The sequence below is a fragment of the Balaenoptera musculus genome, chromosome 6 (assembly GCF_009873245.2).
Source record: "Balaenoptera musculus isolate JJ_BM4_2016_0621 chromosome 6, mBalMus1.pri.v3, whole genome shotgun sequence".
Lineage (NCBI taxonomy): Eukaryota > Metazoa > Chordata > Mammalia > Artiodactyla > Balaenopteridae > Balaenoptera > Balaenoptera musculus.
In genome coordinates, this window is record NC_045790.1 from 60,723,858 (window position 1) to 60,747,091 (window position 23,234).

At 33.9% G+C, this 23,234-nt stretch overlaps 1 protein-coding gene across 7 annotated transcripts in view; it reads right to left on the reverse strand.

The window, feature by feature from the left end:
• The window catches only part of JAK2 (Janus kinase 2), a 221,382-nt gene that overhangs the window by 10,658 nt on the left and 187,490 nt on the right, over nt 1-23,234 (reverse strand). For all 7 annotated transcript variants that reach the window (XR_005020220.1, XM_036854641.1, XM_036854640.1 and 4 more), the window contains 14 exons: nt 22,315-22,472; nt 20,332-20,443; nt 18,242-18,428; nt 17,439-17,566; nt 15,828-15,962; nt 14,623-14,710; nt 12,932-13,059; nt 11,652-11,790; nt 10,591-10,742; nt 10,292-10,442; nt 9,406-9,542; nt 6,965-7,154; nt 5,624-5,748; nt 5,280-5,452 (listed from right to left, as the gene is read on the reverse strand). Coding sequence is in view for 6 of the 7 variants with exons in the window: in XM_036854641.1 (XP_036710536.1) it covers nt 5,280-5,452; nt 5,624-5,748; nt 6,965-7,154; nt 9,406-9,542; nt 10,292-10,442; nt 10,591-10,742; nt 11,652-11,790; nt 12,932-13,059; nt 14,623-14,710; nt 15,828-15,962; nt 17,439-17,566; nt 18,242-18,428; nt 20,332-20,443; nt 22,315-22,472 (2,003 nt within the window). In the remaining variant the exon portion in view is untranslated. The remainder of the gene's footprint in view (nt 1-5,279; nt 5,453-5,623; nt 5,749-6,964; nt 7,155-9,405; nt 9,543-10,291; nt 10,443-10,590; nt 10,743-11,651; nt 11,791-12,931; nt 13,060-14,622; nt 14,711-15,827; nt 15,963-17,438; nt 17,567-18,241; nt 18,429-20,331; nt 20,444-22,314; nt 22,473-23,234) is intronic.

Consider the following 23,234-nt stretch of genomic DNA (forward strand, 5'->3'; position numbering starts at 1 on the left):
CCTCATTCTAACTTAATGGTGATACAGCTAGTGGGCACTATTTCTGGTGCCCTTCTTCTAGCCTCCTAGCACCAGTGGGTGTGTTCCTCCCACCCTGAACCACAACTGAGCCAAAGCGAGCACCTTGAGTGCCCTGCCTACCCAGTGCAGATGTCACACCACAATTGGGCTGGACAAACACATGATACCCCACCCTCCCCACACAGCAGCTGCACCATAACTGGGATGAGCAAGTGCCCCAAACCCAGTCCACACTATGCAACAGCTCACTACAACCAGCAGGTGAGCACCCCAAATCCCACACATCCTGCATCATAGCAGCAGCCCCACCACAGCTTGTAGGTGTGCACAGTCCACATGAAGAACACCCGTGAGTGCCTGGGTCTGGTGGCCAGGGAGATGGTGCTTCTGGGCCCTATGGATTATCTCCTACACAAGAACAAGACTGGAAGAGGTAGCTGTTTCACCTAATGAATTTAGACAAATACAGAAAGTTATGCAACATGAGAAGGCAGAGGAATATGTTCCAAACCAAAGAAAAAGACATTAATGAAATGGAGCTAAGCAACTCACTCAACAAAGAGTTCAAAGCAATGGTCATATAAATGCTCATTGAACTCAGAAGAAGAATGGATAAACACAGCAGGAACTTCAACAAAGAGGTAGAAAATATAAGAAAGTACTAAATAGAAGTTATAACTAAACTGAAAAATACACTTGAGGGTTTCAACAGAAGACTTGATGAAGCAGAAGAACGAATCAGCAAGCTGGAAGATGAAACAAATAGAAATCACCCAGATACAGTTGCAAAATGAAAAAAGAATTTAAAAAAGTGAATATACCATAAGGGACTTCTGGAACAACATCAAGCAGAACAGCATTCACGTTATAGGGGTCCCAGAGGAAAACAGAAAGAGAGAAAAGGTCAGAAAAATTTGAAGAAATAATGGATGAAAACTTCCCTAATCTGGGGAAGGAAGCAGACATTCTGGGTCTAAGAATTTCAGAAAGTTCCAAATAAGACGAACCCAGAGAGAACCATACCAAGACACATTACAATTAAGATGGTAAAAGTTAAGGATAAAGAATCTTAAAAGCAGCAAAAATGAACATACAAAAAGCCCCCCAAACCCCCAAAACACTACCTATTAAGTACAAGGAAAATCCCCAAATCAGCAGATTTTTCAGCAGAAACTTTATTGGCCAGAAAGAAGTGGATGCCCTATTCAAAATGCTGAGAGCAAAAATTTCCAACCAAGAATTCTCTACCAATTCTACTAGTCAAGATTATCAATAAGAATTGAAGAAGAGATGAAGAGTTTTACAAATAAGCAAAAGCTAAAGGATTTCATCACCACTAAACTGGCCTTACAAGAAGTGTTAAAGGGACTTTTCTAGGCTAAAAAGAAATGGCACTAATTAATAATAAGAAAATATATGAAAGTAAAAATCTCAATGGAAAACATATAGTAAAGGTAGTGGCTCAGTCACTTATAAAGCAAGTATGAAGACAAAAGTAGTAAAGTTAACTCAAATTACAGTAATTACTTAAGGGAAGCATAAAATAAGAATATGCAAAACGCATCATCAAAAATATAAAATGTGGCAGGGGGGAGAGTAAAAATGTAAAGCTTTGCTTTACATTTTAAGTTGTTATCAACTTAGAAGACACTGCTATATACATACAATGTTGTATGTGAACACCACAGTAACCACAAAGAAAAATCTTACAGTACACACAGAAAAGAAAATGAGAATGGAATCTAAACATAATACTAAAAAAATCCAGCAAACCACATGGGAAGACAGAAAGAAGAAAGGAACAGAGAGGAACTACAAAAACAGCCAGAAAACAATAAACAAAATGGCAATAAGTACATACCTATCAATTACTTTAAATGTAAATGGACTAAATTAGCCAATATAAAGACATATAGTGGCTGAATAGATAAAAAAAAAAAAACAAAAACCAAGACCCATCTATGTGCTTGCCTAGTAGAGATTTATTTCAGAAGTAAAGACACACAGACTGGATGTGAGGAAAAATTAATGAAAAGAAAGCTGGTGTAGCTATACTCACAGCAGATAAAACAGACTTTAAAACAAAGACTGTAATAAAAGACAAAGAAAGGCACTATACAATGATAAAGGGGTCAATCCAGCAAGAAGATGAAACATTTATAAATATATATGCACACTATGTAGGAGCACCAAAATATATAAAGCAAATATTATTGGCCCTAAAGGGAGAAATTTAAAGCAATATAATAATAGTAGGGGATTTTTAACACCCCACTTACAGCAATGGATAGATCATTCACAAAAAAATCAATCAAAAAGGAAACATTTGGCCTTAAATGACACATTAGATGAGATGGAGTTCACAGATATGTTCAGAATACTCTCTCCAGAAGCAGCAGAATACACATTCTTCTAAGGTGCACCTGGAACATTCTCCAGGATAGATCACGTGTTAGCCCAAAACATATCCCAGTAATTCAAGAAGACTGAAATCACATCAAGCATCTTTTCCAGCCATAATGGTATGAAACTAGAAATCACAATAAGAAAATTGGAAAACCACAAAAACATGAAGATTAAACAACATGCGACTAAACAACTAATGGGTCAATGAAGAAATCAAAGGAGAAAATAGAAAAAAAACCTAGAGACAAATAAAAACAAAAATAAAGCACACCAAAATCTATGGAACGCAGCAAAAGTGGTTCTAGGAAGGAAGTTCATAGCAATACAGGCCTACTTCAAGAAACAAGGAAAGTCTCAAATAACCTGAACTTGCACCTAAAGTAACTAGAAAAAGACCGAAGCCCAAAGGTAGTAGAAGGAAGGAAATAATAAGATGAGGGCAGAAATAGAGACTAAAAAGACAATAGAATAGAACAGATCAATAAAACCAAGAGCTGGTTCTCTGAGAAGATAAACAAATCAAGAAGCCTTTAGCTAGACTAACCAAGAAAAAAAAGGAGAGGGCTCAAATAAATAAAATTAGAAACGAAAGAGGACAAGTCACAACTGATACCACAGAAATACAAAGGATGATAAGAGAATACTACAAACAATCATATGCCAACAAAGTGGACAACCTAGAAAGAACAGACAAATTCCTAGAAACATATAATCTACCAGGACTGAATCGTGAAGAAACAGAAATAGAAAGCCTGAATACTCCTGAATAGTAAGGAGACTGAGTCAATAATCAAAAACTCCCAACAAACGCAAGTCCAGGAAACAGACAGCTTCACTAATGAATTCTTCCAAACATTCAAGTAAGATTCAATACTTTTCCCTCTAAATTTCTTCCAAAAAACTGAAGAGGAGGGAACACATCTCAACATGTTATGAGGCCAACATTACCCTAATACCAAAACCAGACAAGGACACCACAAAATAAAATTACAGGCCAATACCTGGATGAACAGAGATGCAAAAATCCTCAACAAAATATTAGCAAACTGAATTCAACAATACATCAAAACGATCATATCCCATGATCAAGTGGGATTTGTTCCAGGGCTGTAAGGATGGTTCAATATCTGCATGAACAAAATGAAGGATAAATACCATACGACTGTCTCAATAGATGCAGAAAAAGCAGCTGATAAAATTCTAACATCCATTTATGATAAAAACTCTCAACAAAGTGGGTATAGAGGGAACCTACCTCAACATAATAAAGGCCATATATGACAAACCCACAGTTAACATCATAACATCAATACTCAACAATAAAAACCTGAAAGCCTTTCCTTTAAGATCAGGAACAAGACAAGAATGCCCACTCTCACCACTTTTATTCAACACAGTATTGGAAATTCTAGTCACAGCAATTAAGCAAGAAAAAGAAAGAAAAGGCATCTAAATTGGAAAGGAGGAAGTAAAACTGTCACTATTTGCAGATGACATTATACTATATAGAGAAAACCCTAAAGACTCCACAAAAAAAAAAAAAAAAAACAACTGTTAGAACTAATAAATTCAGTAAAGTCACAGGATACAAAAAAAAAAAATCGATATACACAAGCCAGTGACATTTCTATACACTAATAGCAAACTAACAGAAAGAGAAATTAAAGCGATCCCATTTACCACTGTATCAAAAAGAATAAAATACCTAAGAATAAATTCAACCAAGGAGGTGAATGACCTGTAGAGTGAAAAGTGTTTAAGACACTGATAAAAGAAATCGAAGAAGGCACAATTAAATGGGAAGACAGTCCATGCTCATGGATTGGAAGAATTAATATTGTTAAAATGTCCATACTGGGCTTCCCTGGTGGCACAGTGGTTGAGAATGTGCTTGCCAATGCAGGGGACACGGGTTCGAGCCCTGGTCCGGGAAGATCCCACATGCCGCAGAGCGACTAGGCCGGTGAGCCACAATTGCTGAGCCTGCGCATCTGGAGCCTGTGCCCCGCAACAAGAGAGGCCGCGACGGTGAGAGGCCTGTGCACCGCGATGAAGAGTGGCCCCCACTTGCCGCAACTAGAGAAAGCCCTCACACAGAAACGAAGACCCAACACAGCCATAAATAAATAAATAAATAAATAAATAAATAAATAAATAAATAAAATTAAAAAAAAAAAGATCTCGAAAAACTTGACAGGATGAGGTGGAAACTCATCTTTCTAAAAAAAAAAAAAAAAAAAAAAGTCCATACTACCCAAAGCAATCTACAGATTTAATGCAATTCTCATCAAAATTCCAATGACATATTTCACAGAACTAGAACAAATTCTAAAATTTGTATGAAACTAAAAAAGATCCCTTGAGAAAGGGAACAACCTTAAGAAAGAAGAACAAAGCTGGAGGTAGCATGCTCCCTGATTTCAAGATATGCTACAAAGCCACAGTGATCGAAACAGGTTGGTACTGGCATAAAAACAGACACCCAGATCAACCAAACAGAACTGAGAGCCCAGAAGTAAATCCATACATATATGGGCAATTAAATTATAATAAAGGAGCAAAGAACATACAATGGAGAAAGGACAGTCTCTTCAATAAATGGTGTTGGGAAAACTGGACAGACACGTGCAAAAGAATGAAATTAGACCACTATTTTACACCACATACAAAAATTAACTCAAAATAGATTAAAGACTTGAATGTATGACCTAAAATCGTAAAATTCCCAGAGGAAAACATAGGAAATAACTTCACTGATTATTACTATAAATATATAAATGACAAACTATTAATAGTTAAAGTTTGAAGTTTGTGCTCCAAAACTTCATTTTACTGTACTAAAATATACTCACCAGAATATGGGACTTTCACCAGGTTCTTTCACTTTGTAGTATTCTTTGCCTTGTGGCAAGACTTTGGTTAAGCCAAAATCTCCTATTTTAACTCTGTTTTCATTCTCCACCAATATATTCCTTGTTGCCAGATCCCTGTGGATATACCTTTTTGTACCAAGATACTCCATACCCTATGAATAAAATAACATTTTTCTTTCAGCTAGCTTTATAAACATAAACAATTTAAATAGTCTTGTATCTTTCTACTCCCTTAATTATCTAAGAAAAACTCTAGAGGACTTCTTAATAATTACTTCAACATATTCTCTTCATCTACAACAAACAGCCAGGATATTAGGTACCTTGCATATCTGAGATGTGTACTGAAGAAGTTTTTTATGATCTATCCGTTCTTTATGTTTTTGGAGATAGTCTCGTAAACTTCCATATGGTAAATATTCCATAATTAATCTTAGATTACGCCGGCCTATTAACACACAAATGAGAACATAACGTTTTACTCTGCTATATTTTACTGATGAACTATTAGAAAACAACTGTATAAAAATGACTTAAAGATATATAAAATCTGAGTCTAAGGGACTTCCCTTGTGGTGCACTAGATAAGATTCCACACTCCCAATGCAGGGGGCCTGGGTTTGACCCCTGGTCAGGGAACTAGATCCCATATACATGCTGCAACTAAGAGTTAGCATGCCACAACTAAGGAGCCTGCGTGCCACAACTAAGGAGCCCTGGAGCTGCAACTAACACCCAGTGCAACCTAAAAATAATAATAATAATAATAATAGTAATAAAGCATGGCTGGCGTTTTTGGGGTTTTTTTTTGGCTGTGTTGGGTCTTCATTGCTGCATGCGGGCTTTCTCTAGTTGCAGCGAGCGGGGGCTACTCTTCTTTGCAGTGCATGGGCTTCTCACTGCGGTGGCTTCTCTTGTTGCGTGTGCAACACGGGCTTTAGGCGTGTGGGCTTCAGTAGTTGTGGCACGCGGGCTCAGTAGTTGTGGCTCACGGACTCTAGAGCACAGGCTCAGTAGTTGTGGTGAACGGGTTTAGTTACTCTGCAGCATGTGGGATCATCCTGGACCAGGTATCGAACCCATGTCCCCTGCACTGGCAGGTGGATTCTCAACCACTGCGCCATCAGGGAAGTCCTGGAGTTATTATTAAAAAAAAAAAATCTGAGTTTAAGATGACAAAACCTGATTATAAAATTAAAGGTGATGTAGTAGTTAAGAACAATGACTTTTTGAATCAAAAAGATTTGAATGGAAGTTTTAAAAATAGTTATGTTTTAATCTTCTGTAACCCTTTATGCAAACCAAAATAAGCTGATGAGAAAACTTCCTTTCTCTTCATCTATACTGAAATAAAAGCATCTAATTTAAAAAAATAATATTTTCACAGAAAATTTTTCTTTAAAAATGACATTCCCTTGGTAAGTTTAAGCAAGAATGGTAACCACCATTCTCAGTGAAGAGAATGATCAACCAAGTAGTCAAGGACTTCCTGTAGTTACAGCCCACCAACACCAAGTACAATCTCCAGTCATACAGAATGCTTCTTTCTCTGGGCACTGGAATATTTTAAGTCCAGATCTTGAGGCATTGTATGTTTCTACAATACTACCCAGGATGTCAAAAACATACCCTGAATTCAAAAAAGGCATCAATGGGCAACATACCAGCACTGTAGCACACTCCCTTGTACTTTACAATGTTGTCATGTTGCAAGGATTTAAGGATTTCAATTTCCCTTTCAAAGTCTCTGAGGTGCTCTTCAGTACTGTGCTGGAGCTTCTTCACAGCCACCACCTCTCCAGTGTTGTCTTGTAGAGGGTCATACCGGCACATCTCCACACTCCCAAAATTACCCTAAACAATACATCACATTAAGATAGAAATCTCAAGTTTTCTAGAAAAAGTACTAATAAATTCTGATTATACAGGCAATTTTCAGCAGCTAGAAGATGTATCTCGAAACTCACATTAAACAACTTTCAGAACAAGAAAAGGAGATAATATTTCAATAGGTGAGTAGTAAACTTAAATACTTAATTTCTTTAAAAGGAATTACAGGCTGAAATATAAAAACTTCAAAAAAGCATTTAAACAAATCATAAACATTAATTTTTAAGATAAGCCAAGGGACATGCCAGGGAATTCCTAAATTTCTATCACTAACTCCCAGGAAGAACTTTTCTTCTTCACAATATAGCCTTTCATGTCACTGTCAGTGAGCTATATGGAATAGGGTCTGTTACAGACTGAATGTCCATGCCCATCCCCCCAAATTCATATGATAAAGCCCTAACCCCGAATGTGAGTGTATTTGGAGATAGGGCCTGTGAAGAGGTGATAAAGATTAAATAAGGTCATAAGGGTGAGGCCTTCATCCAATAGGGCTGGTGCCTTTATAAGAAGAGGAAGAGACACCAGTTCTCTCTGCCATATGAGGACACAGTGAGGAGGTGGTCATGTGCAAGCCAAGAAAAGAGCCCTCACCAGAAACTGAACCCTACCGGAACCTTGATCTTAGACTTTTCAGCCTCTAGAATTATGAGAAATAAATGTCTGCTGTTTAAGCCAAGGTCAGCCTGTGTGGTTGGCAGCTTCTGTGATTATCTCCCAATGTTCTCTACATTCTGACATTCAAGCTCTTTTAAAATCCCCTCCCCTTGAGTGTAGGCTGGATTTATTAACTCATTTTTAATGAACAGAATATGGCAGGAGTGATAAGATGCCACTTCTGAGATTAGGATATAAAAAGACAATGGCTTCGATCTTGGGTATTTGCTCTCAGCTCACATGTTGTGAGGCAGCCTGTGGAGAGGCCCGTGTAAGTGAGCTTGGAAGCAGATATTCTGAGGCCTTGTCAATAGCCATGAGGTAAGCTTGGAAGTAAGTCTTCCCCTAGTCAGCCTTCAGAGGAGACTGCAAGACCTGGCTGACACCTTGATTATAGTCTAGTGAGAGACCTTGAGCTAGAACCACCCAGCTAAGTTACTCCCAGATTCCTGACTCGCCTAACCTATGTGATAATAAATGCTTTTTTGTTTTCAGCTGTTACGTTTTAGGGTAATTTGTTGCACAGCAATAGATAACTAATACACTCAAATACATACTTTTTTTTTGTCATTGTTACATGCTTTGAAACATTCCTGAGGCTATTTTACAAACCAGGAATGACAGCAAAGTATTAATATAACTAAGCCAATACATATATAACCCCCAATGTTTAGCTCTGGTAAAGCTGGATCAGAACATTTAGTTCAGATTCAATACCTAAGTGAGGCCTTCATGATATATCCAAGCCAAAATCCAGTTCATAAAGCCACATGGTACAGCATCCTATACTAGCAAGCTTAGAGGAAGAAAGAGGGCTTTACCACTATGACTGGACCTGCTAAGAACTAAGGTTTTCTTGGTCTTACTTAAAATATGTAGGCTATGCATGACTGTGTGACCTTTCAGCAAGAAGAGACTGTCTGCTAGTAAACATGGTCCAGTCAACATCTAGACTCTGAACAAGCAGATTAATTATTTCTCTCTGAGATGACTGAAAAAGGACATGGGTGGAAAGGCTTAATTAATTGTTCCTTTCCGTATCTCATAACTAAAGCGGCCTCTACCAAGAAAGAGTCTCATGGTCAAATTAATTGGGGAAAACACTGTCTAATTTATCCATCTCTTGAAAATGTTCAATGCACAGTACATGTTAAAGGTTCTGAGAAGTTCTTCAGTAAAGACAGCTGTTTATTTAACACAGCATTTCTTCAACATCTGACAACTAAACCTTTTTTCTACAAGCACTTTTTTTTTAACTTTTTATTTTATATTGGAGTATAGTTGATTAACAATGTTTGTTAGTTTCAGGTGTAGAGCAAAGTGATTCAGTTATACATATACATGTATCTGTTCTTTTTCAAATTATTTTCCCATTTAGGTTGTTACATAATATTGAGCAGAGTTCCCTGTGGTATAGAGTAGATCCTTGTTGGTTATACAAACAGTCTTTAAAATTTTGTGGAAAGTGAACGTTAGAGAATCTCTTAAGCCTTTTTTTCCCTAAATAAAATGTTTTACGATTATATTTCAACTATTTAACAATCTTCTGACATCTTACCTTGCCAAGTTGCTGTAGAAATTTCAAGTGTCTCTCTTCAAATTGTGTAGGGTCTCGGTCTTCAAAAGCACCAGAAAACCCTAGGGCACCTATTCTCATATTAGGTAACATGTCATTTTCTGTTAATAGTTCGTAATCTGGAGAAATAAAGAATATTTCTACCATAACCTGGCAAATCCATTCTCTAGGTTAAAATAATACATATTCAAGCTGACCAAAATAATCAGAATGAGTTAGAAATACTAAATACAAATAGATACAGGGCAACTCTAATAGTTTTGATTATGTTAATGGAAGCCTTGAATTATAACCCATAATCTAACAAGTTTTCAGTAAAGATTTTTGCAAAGGATAAATGAATACTTTCCAAAATAGGTAGTTTTAATAGTTATAAAGTAAGATTATATGCCGATTTTTGTGACGAGAACAGCAAATAGTATTGGAACAGGAAATACTTATAGGTCAGACAAATGTATATTTAGCTATGTATTTTAAAGGAGGAGAGGACAAACAAAAACAAATCTACTTCATGTTTACAAAATTAATCAATTATAGAATATATGAGAACTAGTTAAAAAAAACAAAGAATTGTTTTTAAAAAGTCAAATAAGTCAAATAAATTTCTACAGTTTACTACTCATTAACTGGCAAACTAAAATGAGGTTATTAAAAGGGAAAAAGCCTTTTTTAAAAATGGAAATACTTCACAATCAATGAGACCAGAAAATGTATAAAGTAGGAAAAGTCAAATGAACATAAGAAATTAAGAGGGTCTAAAAGATATCAGGGAACTTTCCAAAATTACAAAATTAGTAAGGATTTATTAAATATAACAAAGATAGAAAGATAGCTGGAGACTCATTAAGATTGCTCCATCAATACGTACCTGGAGTAAACAAACTATTAAGATCTCGTATGATGGCTCTGAAAGAAGGCCTAAAATCTGGTTCGTAATCCATACAATTATTAATAAGATTTGCTAATTCTGTCCACTTTGGTGCAGGAAGCTGGTGCCTATTTTCATAAAACTGTAGTTTCTATAATTAAAGAACCACATGTTGATAATAAATTATAAATGCCATATCAACCTTTTTAACATAAAATGGGCTAAAGAATATCAAATCATGTGCAAGAAATATCAGGGATCACAAGGTAATTCCAACTTCACAGTTTACATGAACTTACTCTTTGAGAATCCAAAGCACTCAGGGGCTTATCTCCTCCACTGCAGATTTCCCACAAAGTGGTACCAAAACTCCATTTGTCTGTTGCCAAATTTAGATTTTTAGGATTTTCAATGCATTCAGGTGGTACCCATGGTATTCTCTCCTGCAGAACTTTCAAATGATAGGAACAAAGAATGGTTAAAGAGTTCCCACAATTAAACAATTCTTATATATGTTAATAAAAATTAATAATTTTTGCTGCATAATTAAGAGATTTAAGAGTACAGAGTCCTTTCTCCTTCACCATATGAATATATATTCTCTTTCTTCACATCCCATTCCAAAGGGTAAAATCCCCCTGAGTATCAGATCTAAGATCCTGTAACATTTTCTGCCCTACAGTCTCTGTCTTCACTTCATATAAAGGCATCAAGTTTAAGTACTATTGGTTGAAATAGGAAACCATGCATCAGTGTACAAAAGTTGATAAATTTGGATTCTAAGTTTAGACATTCAATTAGAGAAATCAGCTAATGTAATGAAATATAATTACAACACTATTTGGATCAAAAAAATGCCTCTCAACTATCTGACTGAAATTTTTACTTTAATTAATTGTGTTAAGGAGAAGGTTATCAACACAAAAGTTTTAAGAAGTCATAATTAGCTGAATAATTAAACTAAATAAAAAATTCAAACTAGATAGTATATCTTCTCAAATTTTTATTTAGTGACAAAAGGGAAGAAAAATTTAGAAAAATTTACTTGTGGCTCAAATAATATTTAAAAATTTCACAATAAAACTGGATAAAATCCGATATTCCATATATAATTAGGGATTAACACTTTTAAAAAAATCATCTTACAGTACATAGAAACATGCTTATAAGAAAGGAGAAACAGAGACTAGGATGTAACTATAACTTAATTTAGATTGCTAAAAATGGTAACTAAATTCTATTATTAATCAAGAACATGTCAATAAAATAGAATTTGAGAAAAATTAACAGCCTGATCTTTATGCCTCTTTCCAAGCAAAGCTTATTTAATAAAGTTAAATTTGATCCCTGTAGAACTTACTGTCCTTTGGCAAAACTGTAATACTAATGCCAGGATCACTAAGTTTGATGAAAGGAGGATTTCCTGTCTTCCTGTCTTCTTCTCTGATAAGAAGAATATTTTTGGTGCACACATTCCCATGAATAAGGGTTTTTTCTTCCTATTAAAGTTAAATGCATATACATTCAAATATTAATCCACAAATAATTTGAGCACTTAATATGTCCAAGACCCCAAAATGGATTTAAAAAATAAAAATAAAAAAACAGTATTAATAAACATTAATTGGAGGCGCACTTTGAGAAAATAAAGAAATTTTATGGCATCACCGTGCTTCGTGTTTTACATTTTAAGTGAAACAATGCTCTATTCCCATGAAGAAATGAGTACTTTTTTAAAAAATTAATTAATTTATTATTTATTTTTGGCTGCGTTGGTCTTCGTTGCTGCGTGCAGGCTTTTCTCTAGTTGAGGCAAGCGGGGGATACTCTTCACCACAGTGAGTGGGCTTCTCATTGCGGTGACTTCTCTTGTTGCGGAGCACAGGCTCTAGGCGCACAGGCTTCAGTAGTTGTGGCACGTGGGCTCAGTAGTTGTGGCTCACGGGCTCTAGAGCGCAGGCTCAGTAGTTGTGTGGCACGGGCTTAGTTGCTCCGTGGGGCATGTGGGATCTTCCTGGACCAGGGATCGAACCCGTGTTCCCTGCAATGGCAGGCGGGTTCTCAACCACTGCGCCACCAGGGAAGTCCCACGAATACTTTTTAAAACTACTTAATGCCAGTTCACTTTATTAAGATGAGATTTTAAATAGTATATATTTGTAGGTGGTAGTTAACAGCAAGAAATACTGTTTCTGTTTGGTAGGTGCATTCTTAAGGATCTGATCACTAGCTGGCCCTCTGGTATTCTGCTTCTCTGGCAAAACTGCTTTCTCAATGGGCATAATGTCCAATTACCCACAAATACCATAACAAGGTATCTTCTGCAGGGGTTTTTTGCTATTCATAGCTAGCACATTTTTTTGATAATTTTTGGTTAAATTCTCTGAAGCCAAGATACACAAACTACAGACTGTCCATCAGCAGTTCTAAGAGATTGATGGGATGACAAAACTATTTCTTTCAAAATTGATTTCACATAAATATATGCCTAAAATAATCCCTTTCATCAACTAACACAGATTTTTTTAAATGACTCAACATCCATTTACAGATTTATTTCTTGGTCCCAGGTCAAGATCCTTTCACATTGCTTCATAATCTAAAACAGTAAGTTGACAAAAGAATATACTAATTACTTACTAGAAAATGCATGGCCCATGCCAGCTGTTTAGCCACTTCAAGTTTCCATAATATATTTATAGAATTTTTATTCTTTTTCAGATATATATCTAGTGATCCAAATTTTACAAACTCCTGAACCAGAATATCTGCATTAAAATATAATGACAGTAATAAGGCTCAAGTACAATACAGTAAAATATAATTTTAAACTTATATAATTATATTTAGAGTTATATGTGATATTATTATAGGTAAACAGATTAAACTACGTAAAATTCACTAATTTAAAGAAAGGTTAACAGCTATATAAAATGTATTTTGGGGTTTTAGTTTATTCACAACAGCAAGAGGTAAAGTCTAAACAACTAAATATAAACACAATATTATATATAATTGTACATTATGTATAATAATATGTAGATGTATGTAGATTGAATCCCAAATTGTGATTCTGCTTCATCTAATATTAAAATTAGTTTTCATATGATATACAACAACCTTTGGTGACAAAATTACCTTTGGACCTTGCTGGGTAACTAAAACAAATGTTACGAAAGTTTTGCTGCCTATAGTTAATTTGGAGAGCAATCAACATGTCAATCATAAAGAACTGACTGCAGGGAAATTTACATCAGGGCAAGTGTCAAAAAAAAGATCTAAGCGTTACAATGAGCAAGAGCTTAGTAAAACTTTTTTATGTGGCATGTAAGACCTACTGTATTTCAGAGATACCACTGACTGTCATATGTCCCATTATTATGTGTCATAAAATTTTAAAAGTTGCCAATTAAATTATGAAATGCCATCAATTATATCACGCTTCCTAAATTCAGATATTTTTAATGTGAAGAAAAAGTATCACAGATCAATGAAATAAGTATAAAAGCAAATGTAAGATCTGGGATTATTTGCTCTAAAACATTGTTTTCAAACTTTGTAAAGAAGTATATTCTTTTTTTCCCTAAATGAAAAATTACGGGAAATATCAATAAATAAAAAAGAGAAATACAGAACCACTCTAGTTGGTGGTGAGGGGCAGAACTCTCCACTCTGCATTTAGATTTAGTCCCATTTCATCAGTCCCCTGAGATACCTCTACAGAACAGATTTGAAAACCACTGCCTCGGAAAAGACTATCAATTTTCAAAAACGTGAAAAAATGTTATATAAGTATGGATGCATATTTAATCTACATTACTAATGGGAAATTAATTACATAAGTAATTTCTGAATGTAAACTTTTGAGAGTTTTTATGAACAGTTTAAATTTAGCCATAAATTATATCTATATCAATATCCAATCATTTCAGTCAGTTCCATTACAATTCAATCTAACATTTATATGCTTTGTCTTAATAATTTCAGAGATCTGTACTGAAATGGCCAGTTATTACAATGTTATGTTGAACCAGCCATAATCTGTATTGCTATGGTTAACAGAAAAGGTTGTTTTTGTTTACTATAATACTCTATAACATAAGTCATATTAAACTGTTTACTGCATTTTAATTTCATTCATTGGTTTCCTTTTTAAGAAGATATAACTGAACAGTTCCATAGTGTTTTTGGTTTCAACAATATTTAATTCCTGTTAAATTATAGTTTATATTGATATCTATGATCCTGAAATTGAATTTTCTATATAAATAAAAATGGATGTTCTGAGAAAGGCATAACATTAACATAAGGAAGCCAGTCGTTTTACTTACTCTCCTCTCCACAGACACATACTCCATAATTTAAAACCAGATGTTTGTGAGAAAGCTGGCTCATCATGCTTGCTGCTTCAAAGAAAGACTAAGGAAAAGAAAAATATACAAAAGATGCAAAAGAATTATTTTTTGTGTCTAAAAGCATTCATAGTTCAGAAAGATTCTCTCTGCCATAAGAGGAATGCACTTTCTCCTATTCTTAGCAGGACTATAGATAAGGTTACAATGTGCTCTGGTCCCTTCAGATGGACTTACAACTGCCATCAACCTTGATGTTAGAGTTCATTCTCAGGAAAACCTTGAGTAAGCTTGGTTCAAGCAGACAGCAATGTGAAAGAGCAACAGTGGTACAGGGCAACATGAATGATGCAAGATTAACAGGCTTAGACCCATAGCACCTAGAACAGAGAACAGAGGTACGAACAGAGACAGACACCAAAGACAGTGATGTGGGACTGCAGTAAATGGATGGGAGCTTCAAGTAACACTTCCTAAAGAATTAAGAATGATCGCTGTGCAGATAAAATACTGTAACAACTATGTCAGGAGACTGGCATGGTATTAACATCACTCTAACTCAACTAAACTTTGCCTAGAACTTCTGGGTATGGCTGTTGAAGATCACAATCACCAACACTGTGGTGTTCTGGATTAGAACAACTCTTCAGCTTCTATGTTTCACATTATCTTCTACTAACATCCTTTAAGACATTTTAAGTATCATAAATGTTTGTTACATCATGTTTGGTGATATCTTACTATACTAAGGACTTTGGCAACTGGCAGCTGGGTTTCTGCTGGCTAGCATCTTTGGATGATGCCCAGAGGTACAACATTTCACCTGGAGTGTTCCTCACGTACACTGCCTTTCAAACTTTTTTTAAGTAGATGAAATTATAGAGGAAACCTGTGGAACCCATGAAGCTCTGGGGAGCCAAATTCAAAAACCACTGCTTTAGTATATGCAAAGATGTAATAATACACATAACACAATGCTTAATATTTAGTTTGGAAATTAGTTATTATGAAAAAATTCCATATTTTTTTAGACTCACCAGAATACATCCTCAGAAAGGTCCTTGATATATATACTTTTAAAAATTACAATTTTGAAAAGCTGCATACATGAATGTGTTGTGTACATATGAGAGCATATCTTTAAATATCATAAACTACATGAACTATAAAAGGAATATACAAACCTCTGAATAGTTTCTATGTGCTTTATCCAGAACTTTTAAAAGAACTTCTGTTTCATGCAGTTGACCATAGTCTCCTACTTCTCTTCTTACACCTTTAAAAATTTTGGTAAAAGTTCCTTGGCCAAGGCTTTCATGCTTTACAGAAAAAATGGAAAGAAAGAATGAATAAAGATGGAGAAAGAAGTGGGAATTAGGAAATATGTTCAATGACAAACAGTCTTAAAAAATCCACTAGTACTTCTTGCATATCCTTACAGAATAACTGTTGAAAGTCTGCACTCTGAAGCAGGGCTGCCTGCAGTCTATTATTATTAGTTTTGTCATGTTAGTCAGGTTACCTGGCAACTCTCTGCTTCTTGTTACTCACATAAGGATTCATATCTTTATAATTCTGGATAATTCTATCTATTGTCTCCTTAAGGATCTCAGACATCAGTTGGTTTTTCTCATTCTACTCTCCATGTCCCTTAAGTTCTGTTTCATAATTTCCATTTCTTTCTTCCGTTCTGCTGCCTTTGAATAATTTTCAGATCTATCTTTCAATTCACTAGTTCTCTCTTCAACTATGAGTAATCTGCTTTTTAATTTGTTCATTTTTTTAATGTCAATGAGTATATTTTTCATTTCTATACTTCCCCCCACCCCCAAGTCTTTTTGGGCTGTTTTGATAATGTCTTGGTTTTTCCCATGTTTTCAAATCCTTTTTAATTTTTAAACATATATATATATATATATATATATATATGTATTTTATAATCTCTATCTGAAAAGTCTGTTATATGAAGCTCTTGGAGTATAATTTGATATTTTTCGGTCTTCTGACTCTTGCTTAATCCGGGATTATTTCTCCGTATGTTTTAAAATTTTCAATAAAAAGCTCATGTTTGGAGTCATTTTATCTGTGGGAATCTTGGGTGGCCTAGGTTAAGAGTATATTCTTCCAAAAAGATTTTATATTTTCTCTGTCAACCACCACAGGGTGTTACTAGGGGAGTACCACTTGTTATTTTAATTTAATTTATTGGCTTAGGGTTTCTCAAACCATGCAGGTGATATAAAGAAACCCAAACTCAAAACTTTATAATTACAAATTCTCAGGACAGACTTTTTCATAACTAAGAGCTCAACTAAAACAGACAACACTCTTCTCTTTTTGCCAGCGGGTGAATTTTTCACAATCCATATATTTTTCACTGAGGACGTATTTACGTGAGGGTCCTGGTAATCCTGATCCCCCAAAATGTTCTGTGGCCAAACATCAGCTCTTATGTACTACTTGTTTTCAGTACATTCTTTGAACTTTCCTTACTTTCTTGAGAACTTGAGAATTAAGATACGTTTTTAGAGGAAGACTTTTAATTTTTAATTTATTAAATTTTTTTTTAATTCCTGAAAAGAGAATACAATTCCATTCTTAAAATAATTAACTTAAGTTCAGTATCACATTTTCACAAGAAATAAAAATATGTGAACTGCTATAAAAGTTTTATAACATAGGTTATAATAAAACAGCTCCAAATGTCATATGAATATAACGTGGGGTAGAAAATGAAGAAAACAGTTGTTGTTTTAAAAAGACAAAAAGACAATAATCAGCATCTAATGACTTACAAATATCAAATCTTCATTTCTGATTTTGTGGAACACCATTTGGTTCACATTATTATGCCTCTGTAATGTTGGTGAGGTTGGTACATCAGAAATACCATTGGTTCTGAAGACTAGAAGGTTTGATTTATCTGTTTAAAAAAAACGACAGAATAATGAAAAAAAAAGAATATATATATAAAATCAAAACACACTGAGGATATAAATTGCTCCAAAGGGATAAAATAAAATGTGTTCTTAACAGCCTCTTATTGTTCTTTTTTTTTTTCACAGAAAATTATTTTAGGAGTTTATTCATTGAACTTTGATGTACTCTAAACAGTTATTTTATATATTCAAAATTATAATCCCTTCCTTAACTAGTATAATTTTTCAGGAATTTTAATAATAATTTTAATATGCCTGTTATTTCAAGGGATTTCCAACGTTTACTATTTTTATTTTAAAAGATAATTTTAAAAGAAATTAAAATTCTAAAAGAATCTGAAAGTTTTACTTAGAATAACATATGAGAATTTGGTACTGAGGTCTTTCAGTTCAATAAATAAGTGACTTATTGATACCATGAAATTATTATTTTTTTAAGTACATTTTAGAATTACAAAACTTTAAGTCACTTCTAGAAAACACAAACCAAACTGAACAATTCTATTAGACGATGCCTGTACAACATATCAGGAAAAAATTAATTTGTTTTTGAAGCTTCTTCTTTCCTATTTCTTTTGAAATCAACATGCTGAAAATACCTACCACCATATACACCATCCATGGCCAATATTTTAAAAATAACTAGAAATCTATTTTACCTTTCGGCTTTGGGGGACAGCATTTAGTGAACTGGAAAATTATACTATCTGAGCGAACAGTTTCCATCTGGTAGCAATTCAAAAGATCTTTAAGATTACTGAAGTTCTTCTTAGTACCACTGAGGTTGTATTCTCCATTCTCATTTTTTGTAATCAAACAGTGCTTATATTCAATGACGTTTTCTCTCTATGTACGTTTAATTATAAAGAGAGGGAAGGAAAAATCACAACGGACATAGTAGTGATTACTGTGACAAAAATGATATCACAAAACAACCAAAAGAACATTTAGACATTTGAACCATGAATACCAGCATAAGGTGAGAGAGGTGTTTGGTTCCTCAAAAAGGCATCTAATTACAACTGCCTAGCCTACAGAAATGGCTTAAGAATTATTTTATTGAAAGGCAAGGAAGAAAGCAATAATAATAAACAATAATAATACCATCCTTAACAGCTTTCCACCATTTACATAATAAAGTCTAAAACTATTTTAGCATATAAAGCCTTCCATGAGCTGGCTTCTGCCTCCATCCCTAACTCAAACTCCTGCCACTCAACATACAACCCATGCTCTAGCTACATTAGGTGACTAAAAAATTTTCAAGCAAATGCCATGCCGTTTCATGCCTTGATAACTGTACGTGCTATCTCTCTACAGAATGTACATCCTTTCCTTTTGAGCAATGTACTTTTTATTCAATCCTTAAAACTCAGTTCAATTTCCACTTTTTCTGTGAAGTCCTCCCTAACTCTGACCCCATTCCATAAGCAAAGGTGACTACCTATTGTGCCTCTACTGTATTTGTTAATTATGTCTAATATGGCAATTTTAATATTTTTCAGTTTTTCAATGTTTGTCTTATGTGCTCTATTATGAACTTGCTCAACCATCTATTTTTTGAACTGCTTCTTATAAACATATTCAACCGACTTAGAATCATTTTTATAAAATCGACTCATTATCTCCAGTCAGTCTCAAGTGCTTCCTACTCCAAAGGACCTTTCTTAATAATTGCAATCCCTTCTCTTATTGTCTATATTTGCTTACACTGGATATACTGGGTAATAAACAATGCTCGATTTAGTATTTTTTTGTTATACTTTATTTTTGTTTTTCCAAAAGATAAATTTCTTGAAGTAGGGTTATGCCATAGACTCCCTGATATTTAGCCCTCATATTATGCTGGGCAAATACGGGGTAAATATAAAAATATATGCATTTTGATTAGATAATTGAATATAATAGACTGTCAATATATGACCAGTAAAGATATTGTGAAATTAGGATAGAATATCAGTATTTACAACATTAAAGTCATGGAGCAACCTACTTATGTATTGTATTTATGGACAATTGATCCACTTTACATATGCTAAATATAAGATGATGCTTTATATAAAATTAAAATAATAACACAATCCTTACATTCTTTAATTTTAAAAAGATAAATTTTGCAAGCAGCTACAAAGTTCTCAAGATTTATACCATGAAACTGCCTTATAAGTGATAGTATCTTTTTAGATAATTTTGGATAGTACACAATCTTAGCTGAGATCCAAAATGATTCTGTATTAACAGTGAGATTTCCTTGCAGGTTTTACACTTAAAACATACATTGTAGATCATTATTCTTAATATTGGAAAACCCACTAGTTAAAGTACAATAATGTCTCTTTCTTGTTATTACCCTATTTCACTCTAATCCTACAACCATTACCTGTAAAAGGAAAGTTTACTTCTGATTTATTTAGTTCTACATGTTTGGTAAAGATATGCATTTTTGTGAAAAAAGAGACTTCAGAGACTTTGATGAAAACTGACCACACTGGTAACACCCAAACATCAAAAAAAACAAATAAATTCCAAAAGATAGTAAGATACTAAAAATAATTTTTAATATAAATCCTAGAAATATAATCTTGTTATGAAGAATAGCTGAGGGGTAAATTAAGTTTACTTAATTGCTAGTTATCATATCCAAAGCTATCATTCGAGTATTAAAAAGGAAATATGGTAGATATTACAAAAGGGAAATTATATGCTCTAAATAAAGATGTTACCCATTAATTAGTTGTGACATACTAACCTCAACAGCAAAAGTCAGAAAATATTTATTAAAGTCCTTAGGACTGCATCGAAGTACATAGAGTCCAGTCTGATTACCGGCTTTCTTCAGTTTACTGATGGCAAAATCCATTCTAAAGGTTAAAGAAGTAATCTTGAATGATACTGTAGCAAGAACCATGACATAATGACCAAAATGTCATCTAAAAATCGAAATAGTCAAATCTAAAACTCTCAGAATTTTTAGAAGTCTCCTCTATTTTATATTTTGTCAATAATCTTACAAGGAAAAATATTAACTAGTACCAAGCTATTCTGCAATAAGTTCAAACCGATTCAAGGTGGCAATTATATTGCTTTAAAACAAAGGGTATTATAAGACATACAAAATCACAAAGAACAATTCATCATATGAATTCTGCCATTCTGATTTCAAATTAGTATTTTTAAAAACCATACTCTCATAAATTACATTCCTTTAACTATAAAAACAATATGTCATAAAACACTTATGTTCTTCTACCACAGCAATTGCTAATATAAAAATTTGTGCATCTTTAATATTTAATATAATACCAACGTCTAATAGAAGACCCATGGCAAGCAACAAAGACTACTAATTTTTAAAATTTGTTACATGTTTAACTGAAGCTGCACATCTTGAAAGAAATGTAATCTACATGAAAGCAAGAATTATCTCTGTTTCACTTATCACTGTATTTCTCATACCTAAACCAGTGCCTGGTGCATATTAGGTACTCAGTACATGTTATACAAATAAATGAAAGAATGGATGGATGGATAATGAATGAATGAATGAATGAATGGTAGGAGTTTTAAAAATACTGACTATGTAAATTATAGAATGTTCAAGTAGTGCAACTTTTTCATATCAACCGTACTTCTTAAACAGACATTTAGGTATAGGCCAAATCAGTCTTAAATACCAGTCAGGACATGACTTCTCAAATAGTTAAGGAGAGGTTCAGGTAAAAAACATATGCTCAAAATCCCAGATTGTTTCTTCTGTTCAAGTCCTTCAGACCCGGTGCCAATCATAAAGCACATCCTGGCTGAAAGATAACTAGGACTTGGGGTAAAGAGATGTTGTGCATGATAGCTGGCTTTATCCAGTGTTAAAATAAAGGTTTACAACTGTGTGTGTCAACACGGTAGCTAGTAGCCACATGAAGCTATTTACAGTTGACCCTTAAACAACGTGGGTTTGAACTGCGAGGGTCCACTTATTCGCAGATATTTTTCAATAGTAAATACTACAGTACTGCACAGTCTGTGGTTGTTTGAATCCAAGGATGCAGAGGAACCACTGACACAGAGGATGGACTATAAGTTATATGAGGATTAACATCTTGTGTTGTTCAAGGGTCAACTGTAAATGTAAAGTTATTAAAATTAAATTTAAAATTCAGTTCCTTAGTTGCACTAGCCACATTTAAAATACTAAATAGCCGCATGTGGCTAGCAGCAATTATTAAAGAGCACAGATATAGAACATTTTCATTTTCACCACTGTGGAACATACTGCACAGAACTAGTCTAGAAATATGGACATCATATACATTTTGTGTTCAAAGCTTTCAGTGGAAGGAGATGGATTATCCAAAAATAATGATGATTATCAAATTTTTCACTGTGGCTCCTCTGCAGTATTTCCAAATTAATGAAACATAAATTGGAGGGTTTTAAAAAAAATTAACACTGACGAGTTAATTAAACACACCTAGGGAACTAAATATCAAACTTATACAGCAAGTTAGTATTATAGATTGAGATACAGATGGTAAGTTATATTCTAAATAATTCTAATTATTATGTAATCTGATTGGAAATAGGCTTTCATTAAAAGAAAAACAAGTTCAGTCAGATTAATATTTCTTTCCTAAACTTCCTAAACCTATGTATATCATTCTGTTGTGTAAAATCTTCTATGTAAATACCTCATTTACTTTTAAAAAAATTTACTTTTAAAGTCTGTATTACTCACGAAATTGGGCCATGACAGTTGCTTTGTATATTTTCAAGCACCATTGGAGGTGCTACTTCTTTACAAAGATAATGATGTGCATCTGCAGTTAACCTATAATATCCATCAATTAACGACACAAAAGACAAAGCTTCTTTTAATGACCTAAGTTCAATTTCCTAAGAGGAGAAAAGAAAAGAAGAAAATTATTTTCACTCCATGCTGTTAGATAATTCTTCTAAAGTAGTTTTCTTCTAAATTGCTCAAATGTCTTTTATGGCTCCCAATTACCCAATGTGAATTACAAATTCTTGCGTCTGATATTTAAGACCCTCTCAAATATGAGTCTATCATGCCTTTCTAGTTATAGTTCACTCTACACCTATAATTTTATTGTATTTTCCAATACACCTATTAGACAAATGTGCTAGTCATCTTAATTATAAATCTATCTAATCTGATATAAAAGTTGGTATTAATTAGAAATACTGAAAAAAGTTGAAGGAATGATCAACTCCCAGAAAAACAGAAAGTTGTATGTACAAGAATGGAAATGTGATCACGGTATAATGCTTGGCTCAGCAATATTTAGTCACAATGAGAACACAGAGTATGGACTTATATCAAAAATTATAATAAGAAGAGAACTGTGTGAGGTATCTGAACTATAAAAGGTATCTAGCTAACACAAATAGGCCATAAAAATAGGTACTATAAAAGATACCATAAACAATGTTAAAAGATTTGGCGAACTGCAAACCTGTACAACAAAGGATTAATACCTAAGAAAAGGAAGGCATGCTGACTAAAGTGAGTTGCAAGTTTTATAATTTTGGTCATATAACCCTGAAATGGCCTGGTAGGTAAGTCATATAGATACTTAAGTTAAATAAACAAATAACATTAATATTACGTTTAAGCCTGAAGTACAAGAAATATCT